Below are 13374 nucleotides of genomic sequence, written 5' to 3' on the forward strand. Positions count from 1 at the left end.
AATACTTTTCTACTCTCGGCAAGGGCTTAGTTTGTTTACATCACTTTTAAGGTTTTTTTAAATTCCTAGTTTAAATGTTTTGTGCGTATCATCAACACAGTGTTGATGATAAGCGATTGGATCGGGGAATTGTGGAGTTGGGCCAGCACCGCCCATGAAATGAAAAGAACAAACATATCTAAAATCGTAATAAAACAAAATTACAAATAAGTAACCTAAAACGATATAACATAAAAGAGTGCTAGGACCACTTGCCTGTACTTGGTTATTCTTTTGAGAGTTAAAAACTCTGGTCTATCACAAGCCAAAATCCATCGTTTACATTTTTCTAAATTAGTCTTGGGTTTTGGAAAAGGTAGAAAAAATATCCCATCCATATAATCGTTATTGCTAAATCTCGGATCATTTTTACAGTTTTTATAGCAACAGTTTTTAATAACCATTTTAATTTAACTTGTTCCGCCTTAAGTCACGTTAAAAATCGTCTGCAACAAGTGCCAACAAATTATCAAACAAACAAACTGTACCTTACTGGAAAGCTTTCAAATACGGACATCTAAGCCGATCGCACTAGAGTGAATGCGCGATAAGTGTGCGCAAATGAACATGCAAGTTCCTACTATATTATGGGGGAATGAACCGAAAGGGGGATCCTAAAGTTTTCTACGACCAGTTTTACAACACAAGGTCGCCGTTCCCTCTCTCGTTATTCCATGGTCCGACCAGCAGACCGCACCGTCAGCGGGGCCTCGCGATTCAGGGGCGAGGGAGAAAATTGACGGGCGAAAAAGCTTATGTGATACGAAAAGAGAACGGAATATGGTTGTCCGCAAATCCCCAGTCCGACCCGCAGACCGCACCGTCAGCGGGGCCTCGCGATTCAGGGGCGAGGGAGAAAATTGACGGGCGAAAAAGCCTATGTGATACGAAAAGAGAACGGTATATGGTTGTCCGCAAATCCCCAGTCCGACCCGCAGACCGCACCGTCACCGGGGCTTCGCGATTCAGGGGCGAGGGAGAAAATTGACGGGCGAAAAAGCCTATGTGATTCGAAAAGAGAACGGAATATGGCTGTCCGCAAATCCTCAGTCCGATCCGCAGACTGCACCGTCAGCGCTCTCCTGCCTTTACGGGCACTACTAGTTAACAAACTACTTGTCCCGCTTTTGAGTAAACGCAAAATTTCGTCCCGCCCCCAATGGAAGAAAAAAACTGTTCAAGGGTAAAATTTCAAGCGAGTGTTTTTGAAGACGGCGTGGCTAGGTTGGTAGGCCGTGGAGTTAAAAAGAAATTACGCGGCGAGCGGCTGTCTGTGTTCGAGCCCCGGCCAGGCCAGCAATATAAAACATATTAATGAATTATTTTTCGCAGCTCCACCTACCGTGTCGTCGCTTTTCCACAACAAACACACAAACACACAAACAACAACACTTAACGACAATCCGTCCATAGCAATAGTCCCCGTCCATAGCAATAGTCCCACTTCGATATATATATCTCGATGTGGAACTAAAAAGTGATTTTATATTCGATCTTGTGAATCTCTGCAACTTTTCACAGAATAATTATATTCCCAATTCACAGGGAAATGTTCTAGACTTGTGTCTTAGAACTGCAATAGTGTGCTTGTAAAAAATTACAGTCCAGTTGTCAAGATAGACCCCCTACATCCTGTATTTATAGTAGAGTACTACGGTTTACTTGAATATATCTCTAAGAACTCTTAGAATACCTATCTATATAAAGAGGCTGATTATTTGTCTCTCTATCGTTACATTGAAGCTATCGACTGGAATGCCCTCTATAGTATAGATAATCCAGATGTCACAGTTTAATTTTATACTACAAACATAATACGCTGTATGGATGCAGTTTTTTCAAAAATAATGTAGTCAGATCACAAAATAAACAAACATTTCCGAGCTGGTTCTCCCCCGAACTGATAAAATCGCTCCAGCGCAAAAGGATTTTTCACAGGAAATTTAAACGTATCTCATCCGTTATTAATCAAGAAAAATTTAATGCTCAACGCATTCTGTCGAAAAAGCTCTTTATTAGAGATAGAGCGACTTATACCGATACTACCAGGTCAACCATTATTACGGATAGTAAAAAATTTTGGTCTTATATTAATAATAAGACTTAAAATAAACACAGCTCAATTACACTTGTTGATAACGATAACTTCGTTACCGAGAGTAACGACATCGCAAAAGCGTTCGCCAAACATTTTTCTAGCGTAGCTAGTGATAACTCCAATCCTGTCGTCAATACATCACCGCCAACATGCATAATCAATAACTTTTTCCGTCTTGTGGTCACCGAAGACGATGTTTCAGAAGCCATTAGTAAGCTCAAGCCATTAATTAAACCACTAGCACATATTTGTAATCTTTCTCTGTCATCCGGTACCTATCCGAAGCCCTGGAAGACAGCTGTTATTTCTCCTGTATTTAAAAAAGGCTTCAGTGGTGACCCATGTAATTACCGTCCCATTTTGGTACTAAATGGCTCCAATATGGTGTTTGATTTTGTCGCTTATAAGCACTTCTATAACTGGTTTAAGTTGAGCATTCCAGAAACTCAGCACGGCTTTGCTAAAGGTCGATCTGTAGACACCAACCTTGTCAACTTTGTTAACTACATTGACCCGGTGGTTAAAAATAGAGGGCAGGTAGACACTATATATATTGATTTATCGAAGGCTTTCGATAGGGTTTCGCACCCTCGATTGATGGATAAATTGTCTCACCACGGCCTATCAAGCCCCCTAATTGATTGTTTACGTGACTACCTCAGTAATATATTAAATAATATTAAAATAAATGGAGTTTTGACTGATGTATTTTATAGTTTCAATTGTGGGGTTCCCCAAGGGTCCTCAATGGGTCCCTTATTATTCAACGTGTATACGTACGTCATTCCAGCACTACTCCGTGATTCAAAGGTCTATCAATTAGCGGATGACCACAAGTTGTCTAACGTAATAAATTCTATCTCGGACTGTAAAGCTCTTCTTAACGACCTTATTAACTTGGAAGTTGGTGCAATGAAAATAATATACCTATCAATGAAACTAAAACGGTGCTTGTAACGTTTACTTGTAAAACCAATCCTGTACGCTACCCTTATAAATTAAATGGTACTCTTTTAACGAGGGCCGAAAATTTCAAAGACCTGAGAATGTATCTAGATAGTAAGCTCCTCTATACTTTTCACATACACCAAGCCAAATCCAAAGCTAATAGACTTTTAGGTGCGTCTTATCGCGTAGCCACCCAATTAAAATCTCCATTGTGCCTTTTGACACTGTATCGTACATTGGTTATCCCAGCCATATTATACGGCTCACTTTTATATACCAACGCTTGTAAGTCCAGCTTATTACCGTTAGAGCAAACCCAAAAGAAATTCATCTATCTATACAAAACATCGAATAACGGTTTTAAAAAACTTAAATACGAAGAAGCACTAGAGCGTCAGAAGTTAGATACTTTACAATCATGCTTTATCAAAAATGACGTAAAATTTATCCACCGGGTTATAACTAAACAGATTGATTGCTCGGAAATACTAGGAAATATAAATTTTAACTGTAAAGTCAAAAGAACTAGAGAACCAATAATTTTTTATCCCTTTAAACACAGCAGTCAAATTTTTGCTCGTATCATGAACAATTTTAATAATCATGGACTAAATGCTGATCTATTCTCAACGAAAAAACTAAAAAACAAGAATATTAATCTAAAATGCATTTAAATATTTTATCTTATCTACCTTTGCTCTTTTAAAATGAATTATTGTTATTCACTTTTTAAATTGCAGTGTTTAACTTTTACATATGACTCTGTTTTAAACTTTTTTTCTAAATTAGCACTGTTTAATGTTAATGTTCAAAAGCAATTTCCATGCACCGTAATTGTTTTTCTTTTACATCTGACAAATAACGTAATAATAATTCTTAATCTAATTGTCATTTGTCTTGCTTCTATAATTTATATAACCGGTTTATTAATTTATTTATTTCTCTTGTATCATAACTTGTATACTGTTTTATGGTACAATAAACAAAAATTCTATTTTATTCTATATACAGGGTCTTTTTTTTTGCTCGGAAAAGTGTTTTTTTTCAAAAACTATTTATAGTACCGATTTCAAATTTGGAAGGTCAATTCTCTATACCGGGGGACATCAGTTTGAGAAATTTGAGCGTTTTCGGTAATGTTTTTCACCAATTTTGAAAAATTATTTTTCGACCACTAGGTGCGAGATAAAAAATTTCTATTATAAAGTTGTAGGCCGTCATCGAAAACCCTTAAAAATTGTTCACTCGACGAAAAACAATTTATTTATCAGTGAAAATTCGAGCTTGAAAAATTTACAAGTTGGTGAAGCCAAATTACGATTGTTTGAAACGATAATTGAAACCGAATTACCTAATCCAGTTGAAACTTTGGTTAAAAAAACGACCGGATTTAAAAAACACGAGGCTATAGGTCAATCCTAAACATGCATTGGGTATTTAAAGGAAAACTTTGGGAGATTATTATCAGTGTTTGATAATATTTCGAACAATGCCTCGTTATTTAGTAGCTGAGCGTACCGAGATAGTTGCCATTTACTATGGAGAAGCAGCGCAAAACCTTAGAAGAGTGACTGAAATCTTCGCAGAAAGACATCCAAATGGAGCACCATCTGTAAATACAGTAAGACGAGCAATTCACGATTTCAATCAATTTGGTAACTTGCAACCTAGGTTTCGCGGATTGGGTCAACCGGATTTAGACTTCGAGAACAATGTACTCGCGTACTTTGTGGCATATCCTCGTCACAGTTGCGCTAACGCCGCTGCTGATTTGGGTTGTTCTGCAAATCGTGTGTGGAAAATTCTTCGTAAGAATCGCTATCACCCATACAGAGCTACGCTCCACCAAGGACTAATTGACGGAGACCATCAAAGACGTTATGAATTTAGCAACTGGTTACTAAATGCTGTCCAAGAAGATAGACAATTTTTGCGCCATGTTTTGTTCTCCGACGAAGCGTCATTTTCTAGATATGGGCCCTTTAATCATCAAAACAGCCATCTTTGGTCTGACATCAACCCACATTGGGGTTTTGAATATCATCACCTGGTTCAATTTGAACGGGTCAATGTTTGGGTTGGACTTGTTGGAAACCGTTTGATTGGTCCCTTTTTCCTGCCGACGAACCTCAACGGCCAAAGATATTTACATTTTCTACAGAACGAACTGAGTGACGCAATCGACGACCTTCCATTGGCTGAAAGACGTCAGTTGTGGTTTCAGCAAGATGGCGCCCCTCCGCATTTTTCCCGGCAAGTAACTGAGCACCTCAACAACGAGTTTCCTGAAAGGTGGATAGGGAGAAATGGTCCAGTGCATTGGCCAGCAAGGTCACTCTTCTAAGGTTTTGCGCTGCTTCTCCATAGTAAATGGCAACTATCTCGGTACGCTCAGCTACTGAATAACGAGGCATTGTTCGAAATATTATCAAACACTGATAATAATCTCCCAAAGTTTTCCTTTAAATACCCAATGCATGTTTAGGATTGACCTATAGCCTCGTGTTTTTTAAATCCGGTCGTTTTTTTAACCAAAGTTTCAACTGTATTAGGTAATTCGGTTTCAATTATCGTTTCAAACAATCGTAATTTGGCTTCACCAACTTGTAAATTTTTCAAGCTCGAATTTTCACTGATAAATAAATTGTTTTTCGTCGAGTGAACAATTTTTAAGGGTTTTCGATGACGGCCTACAACTTTATAATAGAAATTTTTTATCTCGCACCTAGTGGTCGAAAAATAATTTTTCAAAATTGGTGAAAAACATTACCGAAAACGCTCAAATTTCTCAAACTGATGTCCCCCGGTATAGAGAATTGACCTTCCAAATTTGAAATCGGTACTATAAATAGTTTTTGAAAAAAAAACACTTTTCCGAGCAAAAAAAAAGACCCTGTATGTATATATATATATCTATATATATACATATATATGTATATATATATGTATATATATCTATATATATATAGTCGCACCAATTCAACAAATTCGAAAGATCCTCGTATTAGCCTCAATCCTTTGTTCAACAAAAATGATGTAGGGTACGTGACGGTACTTAGGCAAGACTACATCGAATATCCAGTGGTGGCCCAAGGGGTAGGCTACGCAGGCTACAGCCTACTTTTATTTCGTTTGTAGGGGCCCCAAATCTAGATGATGGGGCCCCGAACAGCCCCCTCAAATGATTTGCGAACCTAGAAATATCAAAATCCGAATTAAAAGCCTGCTGTTTTTAAGTTGCGAACACTGAACAGTGATTTATAATATTTTTTCGAACGCTGCCTTGATTCGTTGTAGTTGCTAAAGTATCTACTTCAAAAAGTGTTGCATCGTTAGACATATTGTTATAATATTTATATACCCCCAGTCCCGCTAGGCACTACTGGGGGTACCACAAAATATAGAACTAAGTTGCATAAAATAGTCCTACTATTTTTCTTTTTTTAATTTAGACAGATGATAAATTGCGCGGTTTTCCGACTCTCCGAGTCCCAATTTCTAAAATAAAGATAAAACAAAGCGTGGCAACTAGCAAGTTACGCCGCCACTTCGAATATTTAATTATATGTTACTTTTAAATTTAAACAACCCGTCTCCTTATTAAGCTCTCCAACATAGAAATGTAACATAGAGTAAAAACGTGTCCATCGTGTATCCTGCTTTATGAGCTAATTCTAAGTAGTAAACTTAAAGTAAAGTAGAGTAAATCTCGTAACGCGACTAGATAATAAAAAAAGTCCCCGGCGTGTACCCTGCGTTATGAACTAATTCTTCGAAGAGTAAGTTAAAATGAAGTAGCGTAAAACTCGTAACGCATTTAAATAAACTACTCGTGTCTAAAGACTGAAATACATCAGATTTAAACCAATCTTTACCTACTTTTGGCGCCAACTATAAAACTTACTTACTCACTTTATAGTCCTCGAAAAAAAAGCGCCCCCACGCAGTTGCGTACCCTGCGTACCCTATGTCGCCGCCCCTGCCTCGAATTTAAGTACCTTTTTAGCATTTTTTACGAACCTTGCCTTTTTAGTATATATATTTAAGTAATGTAGGGAAATCTTTTACTTTACAAACGAAAGTGGTTGCCTGCATTAGGCGAAGGAGCACGCAAGCCTGTTGGAGTGGTTCTCTGGCATTAACAGGACTGCAAAAGACGTTAAGATAGTTATACTGGATGACCAAGCTAACGCCCATAAAGCGTGTTTATGTATTGCTCCGAGTTATCAAAAATCTTTATCCAAACGAAGTTTCACCTAATTAGCGATGTTTTAAGAACAAACCTATAAAACAGAAATCCAACAACTCTCGTACAAACTATGGGACCGCGGCGGATGATAAACCAATGGAAGGGATAAAACAAAAAGCTGTAGATAAATTTCAAGTTGGAAAACGGAGGGCTTTGGTATGTGCTATTCAAGAAGAACACAACTATAAGCGTTTACAACAATTAATTAGTTCCTATAAATACATTTGTAGTTTAGCAAGTTCCTAGTGGAGTAACGGATTAATTTATCTCCTATAATAGGCTCTTTTAATATCTAAGATTGTATTAAATACAATAACTGAAATAATAGATGCATTGCCTCATAAGCTTAAATTAATTTTAATCTCTGCACTACCTTTAGAAGAAGATACTCGTGAGCTATCTATTTGATTATGGAAATTTTAGAGGAAGGCAGGAGTAACCACTTCGGAGTTCGGTCTAGTTTGTAAACGAAATAAATTAAGCTTTTCTAAAAACTATTTTAATGTAGAGGATGTACATCGCATAAGAATGTGCAAGAAGGTTTGGAAAATGAAAATCCTTGCAATAAGCAAATACAAAGATTAAAACATAAGCACTCTTACAACCTTTTCAGTTGGCCAGGAACTTAACCATTCCCATGTTTGGTGCCTTCCCTAACTGCTTGATCTTCCAATTGCACGTAGGGTAAAGACTTTTATAGCTGAAATCACGGCCTTAAGCCCCATTTTCATGCTCGCGGGTAGCGGGTAAAAATCGACAAAACCCGCTTCCGCTACACACTTTTTCACTTTCCGCGTCGATCTGTTTCAAACAGGTATTTTAGCTTTATTTTCACGCTTGCGAGTGGCGGATGCGAATTTTGGCGATTTTTATCCGCTACCAGCGAGCATGAAAATGGGCCTTAAGTGTGAAGCTAAGTCGGTGCCTCCGTTATTCCTAGAAGCAGGAGCGTGCTCCATTACCGGAGCGGTAAATTTTTATGGTGTAGTTGCGATATTTCCCTAAAGGCAGCGCTACTTCTCAAAAGGTTTTTTTTTAAATTTTGTTGCTATAGACTTCATTTATTAATGAGCTAGACAAAATGTTATTTTTAAGCAGGAGACATATAAATAATGCATTCAATTTACTAAAAAATACGCCTTTGAAAATACAATAATCGTGTAAAACTAAGTAAGCCCAGTTTTAACTACAAATTAAGCATAAGTTTATTACCACTATTTAAATATCACTTCTTTGTCACTATTTAAACTGCATTTCCTTATCACTGTTTAGATATCAGTTCTATATCAATAGTCGTAAGTTAAATAATAGGTATGCTTTCACTAAATATCTTAAAATTGAAAAAATTCATATTTCTTAAAGCATATGATTTTTAAACTTTTAAAACCATCGTGGAATCAATACTCTACGAAGTCGTTCTCGTTCAGGCAGCTTCGTTTATTTGACATTGTACTGTCTAAATAAGGCTGGATCTTTGCATTTTCCCAGCATGTAAGCGCTACTGCATGGCTTAGCAATGTTTTCATATTGGTGGATGTACTTAAATCTGATTATTTGAAATGGCTCAGTAGCTTTCTATACTTTGACAGATCATTGAGGAATATTTCTTTTAACCAAAGGCTCTTTCGGTTTTCGTTGTTTGAGCATTTGTGGAAACTTAATTTTTCACAATCGACACGTTTCATAAATTATTCGGTTTTCTTGGATGATTACTTTTCTAACTTTCAGGTACAATACAGATACCCATATTTAAATTTGTTGTTTTGTAATAGTTACATTTAAAATATTTAAGAATAATATAACGTGGTACAAAGGCTTAATTAATATTAGTTTGCAGTCCCCATACATTTAAGAATTTTAGTATCAACAGTCGTTAAACCGAAACATAAAATTAATAGAAAACGTATGGATATGGTTTAAAATTAAAGAAATCAGCGCGCACTGAATTACGACCGCACCGAATAAGGTCATCAGCATCAAGGAAGTTTTGAAAACCAAAGAGCCCTGTGTAAAATTTTTTAAATGTTATGAAAATGTAAAAACGATAATGGATTTAAATTCCGCTTCTTACTATCAAACTCCAGGTCAGCTGGGAATAACAGGACTACAGTGGGGGGACCTTGTAGTGTATAGTCGAAATAGCTTTTCTTACCGCGAAAGAATGAAGTTCAAAGATATTGGATTAAGAAAGTCTTAGCTAATGACTCTATTCGATAGAAAATAAGGTCAATTTGTTATAGTAAAACGTTTTTTATTTTTTTTTTGGTTTTTTAAAAATGCAATACAGTATATATATATATTAAAAAAATTAAAATTGGTTAAAAAGGGCGATTGTTGAACAACATTTCCTCTCTAGTCAAGTCCACGTGCAATACGTTCGGCAACAGTCAAAGAGAGTTGTTGGGCTCTTTGCTGGATGGTATACAACTGTTCCAATTGTTTCTGGAGACTCGATTGCTTGGAGATTGCTTGCAGTTGAACGCTCAAAGCGACCAGCTTTTAAACAACGAATATTGAACTTAAGAATTTGAAGGTACTCGATAAATTCCTACGGCATTTCAACTTACATTCTGCCCAAACTCTTGTTGTAGAGCGATACTCTGGCCCAGGGTGTATTGCAGCTGTTGCAATTGTAACTGAATCTCTTGACTAACGGCTTGCACTTGGTGTTCTATTTGTTGTTGCGATTGGTATTGCTGTTGTTGAGTTTGTCCTTGTTCTTGGGCAATTTGAATAGCGAGACTACTAACTCTGCTTTGAAGGTAAATCAGACTCTGCACAGCTTGGATTCCAGATTGTTGAGCAGCCGACTGTTGTTGCGCTAATAGATCTGACACCTAAAGATACATGATTATTCGTATATAATAGTAATTTGATTACCTCACTGAATTAACCTACTTGATCTCCGTACTGGTTTTGCAAGGCCGAGCTTTGATAAATTTGAGCCTGCACTTGTTGTAACTGAAAAGAAATTTGAGAACTGAGCTGTTCAATAATAAACTGTTGCAGTTGACTTTGTTGATAGTATTGAGGCTGTTGTCGTTGCTGCTGCTGCTGTCGAGCGATTTGAGCAGAAATTTGACTTGCTGAACCCAAAAGGTAAAGAAGACTTCTTAAGGCCTGAATTCCAGATTGTTGTGCAGCAGCTTGTTGTTGAGTTTTCAATGCCGACAACTGTTTCAAGAATATAATTATACTTCAAGGTACTAGTCTGGAATTTATTCAGTTTGTTGTTACTATGTGATATTTACCTGCTGTGCGAACTGGGCTTGAAGACTAGGGCTTTGATATAATTGTTGTTGCACCTGTTGAATCTGGCTTTGAGCTTCGACACTGAGTTTTTGGACAAGTTGAAGTTGCTGCTGAGATTGGCCTTGTTGTTGGGTGATCTGTTGTGAAAGCTGGATCGCAAAACCCAGAAGATAAATTTGACTTTCCACCTGTCGAGGCCCTAAAAGCTGGCTCGCCGTTTGCTGTTGGTTTTCCAAAGCTGACAACTACTCAGAATTGATATTGATTAGTAGTTGTCACATTTTGGGTTAAGTTTTTCGAAGTTTTACCAATTGTCCGTATTGTCCTCGAAGAGAAGTGCTTTGAGAAATTTGGATCTGGAGTTGCTGAATTTGGATTTGTACTTGACTGCTAAGTTGCTGAGCAAGTTGCTGTTGGCCTTGAGAGTCCTGTTCCTGTTGATCTTGTTTTTGGGCTACTTGCTGGGAAAGTTGAGAAACGGTACCAAGCAAATAAACCTGGCTTTGCACAGAGTTCAACCCGGATTCTTGGCTCAGAGACTGTTGCTGAGTTCTAATAGCTAATAGCTACTCAAATATAACAACAAACGTCTTACAATCTTGATCGTTTTTCTTTCATTTAATTTATTAATGAAAAAGTACCTGTTGTCCGTATAGAGTCTGGAGAGACTGACTTTGACTTAGTTGTTGTTGAATTTGTTGAACCTGTTGCTGAACTTGGCCTCTAAGTTGTTGTAGAAGTTGCTGTTGTTGAATTTGTTGTTGCTGATCTTGTCCTTGTTGTTGGGCAACTTGGGCGGAGAGCTGTGATGCCGATCCAAGAACGTAGATGAGTCCTTGAAGAGCTTCATAATCAAATTGCTGAACTGCAGATTGCTGTTGGGTGATTAAAGCAGCGACCTAATGGAAAAAAATTAGTTCTTCGTGAATGCTTGTTGAAGTTAGTCACTTACCGTACTTCTATCATTTAACATGAATTGATTTGTGTTTTTTTTACATTTGAAACAATTTAAAATTTTGCCATTCATTTTCAATTTTAAATGCTTAATTTTTACCTGTTGTCCATACTGTTGTTGAAGAGCATCGCTTTGGACCACTTGTTGCTGTAATTGTTGGATCTGAGTCTGAACTTGGATGCTTAATTCTTGAATTAGCCTTTGTTGCGGTTGTTTCTGCTGTTGTGGCTGATATTGGCTTTGTCCATCCAGGAGATCTTCTAATAACTCTTGCGTTTCGCCTTGTAGAGCATTTGAAGAAACCCCTGCAAAAAGGATAATTTAATTTCATTGCTGTGAGTGGAAACTTAGTATACTTACGTTGGAGTTCCTGAATAACTTGTTGCAAAACCTGAGCAATTTGTTGTTGGGTTTGTCTTAAGGATTGCAGAGCTAGCTGCTCAGGTAACCCAACAGAGCTTTCTAGTTGGTCTTGCAGCTGGGCGATCTATAGCAATACCAAAACTTTATCGTCAATTTGATATTTTGTAAAGCTGTAAGATAATTCAATAATTGAACACTTACCGTTCCTGCTACTTCGTCTTGTACGTCCTCACTCTGGGCAGCAATCTGTTGAATTTGTAGCAGTGATCTTTGCAAAAAGCCTCTTAATGCCAACTCTCTATCTCCCAAACGACTGTTTTGAAACGTGAAAAAATTGACAGGGTTAACTCTTCATTTTTCTTTTATAGGATTTATCGTAATTATCCCAATGAACCTCATTTACACTCATTTTAAATTTTAGTTTATTACAAATAACATAAATGGTTACTTTTACGTTATTATTTTTATATTTTTCAATTAATATTTTACATCTTTTAAGTAAGAATTGTCAGAATTCTGTTTCAATAACTTACATTGCTGAGACTTGCTGAGTGCTACCTCCGATCGACTGATCTATATCAATAATTATTTAAATTGTATAATTGATGTTATTCTTAAATAGGAGCAATTTCTTACATTTGGGCAGTGCATTGACGCAAACGCCACAAAGAACAGCTAACAGTAGAATCTTCATGGTTTTATGTCTTTAGAACATTTATAAATCGTATTAATGGAGTTTTAAAGTTTTCGCTTCACTCACATTGCCCTCACTACACTAATATTCACTATACTATCCCAGTTACAAAAACCTTATTTAGGAAGCTCTTGAATAGGAGTTTCGGTTACAGGGACCGAGAATCGGTTTTATAGAGATCATGGTAAAATTGTGACGACAGGTCTTTCAATAAAAGTTACGTCCCCCTTCCATCCCGCCAACCGCGTAAAACCGGAAATAGGTGATTTAATTTATGTTACACGGCTACCAGATTTTATCAGGTAGTTGTACAGCCAACTTCAGTCCAAAATTTCGCTTTAAACTGTAAGCCTCGGCACACGGCCGTAGCGGCGTTACCGTTCAATGTGGTCCTTCGTTAAGATTTTTAACGTTAGGTAAGTTAAAATTTTAATTAAATGAAATAAATCTAATGTAAATAACTTAATAATTTCTAGTTTTCAGTTAAATAGAGAAGATATGGAGCCACTAGACGGTAATAAAACCCCAAAACCAGCAAAAGTACAGTTAATGCTAAAATCTACGAATATATTGAATGAAAATTCAAAACGAGGAAAACTGATCCCATTAGAACTCAACGTATTACTTTCACAATCTGAAATGCAACAAGTGTTTCCTTTAACCCACGTAGCTGTTTTAGGCATTTTAGAATAATGAATTCCCGACTTATTATCTATATCTCTGATCCCGAATTCCAACTTAGGCCTAACGTTTACAGCGTTAAAAATATTCGTTAA

The 13374-nt window shown here is 37.0% G+C and overlaps 1 protein-coding gene across 1 annotated transcript; it reads right to left on the bottom strand.

The window, feature by feature from the left end:
- Positions 1–9591: 9591 nt before the first annotated feature.
- Positions 9592–12598, bottom strand: LOC149937553 (uncharacterized). The gene is made up of 11 exons (XM_090153833.1): positions 12541–12598; positions 12438–12477; positions 12106–12217; positions 11902–12028; positions 11641–11846; positions 11228–11485; positions 10895–11152; positions 10586–10831; positions 10233–10508; positions 9902–10171; positions 9592–9830 (listed from the first exon to the last, which is right to left on the bottom strand). The coding sequence occupies exons 1-11, from the start codon at positions 12596–12598 to the stop codon at positions 9687–9689; spliced, it is 1995 nt and encodes a 664-aa protein (XP_090009959.1). The 3' UTR covers positions 9592–9686.
- Between the last annotated feature and the right edge of the window lie 776 nt (positions 12599–13374).

Source organism: Leiobunum rupestre, chromosome 7 (assembly GCF_980474605.1).
Source record: "Leiobunum rupestre chromosome 7, qqLeiRupe1.1.hap1, whole genome shotgun sequence".
Taxonomy (NCBI): Eukaryota; Metazoa; Arthropoda; class Arachnida; order Opiliones; family Sclerosomatidae; genus Leiobunum; species Leiobunum rupestre.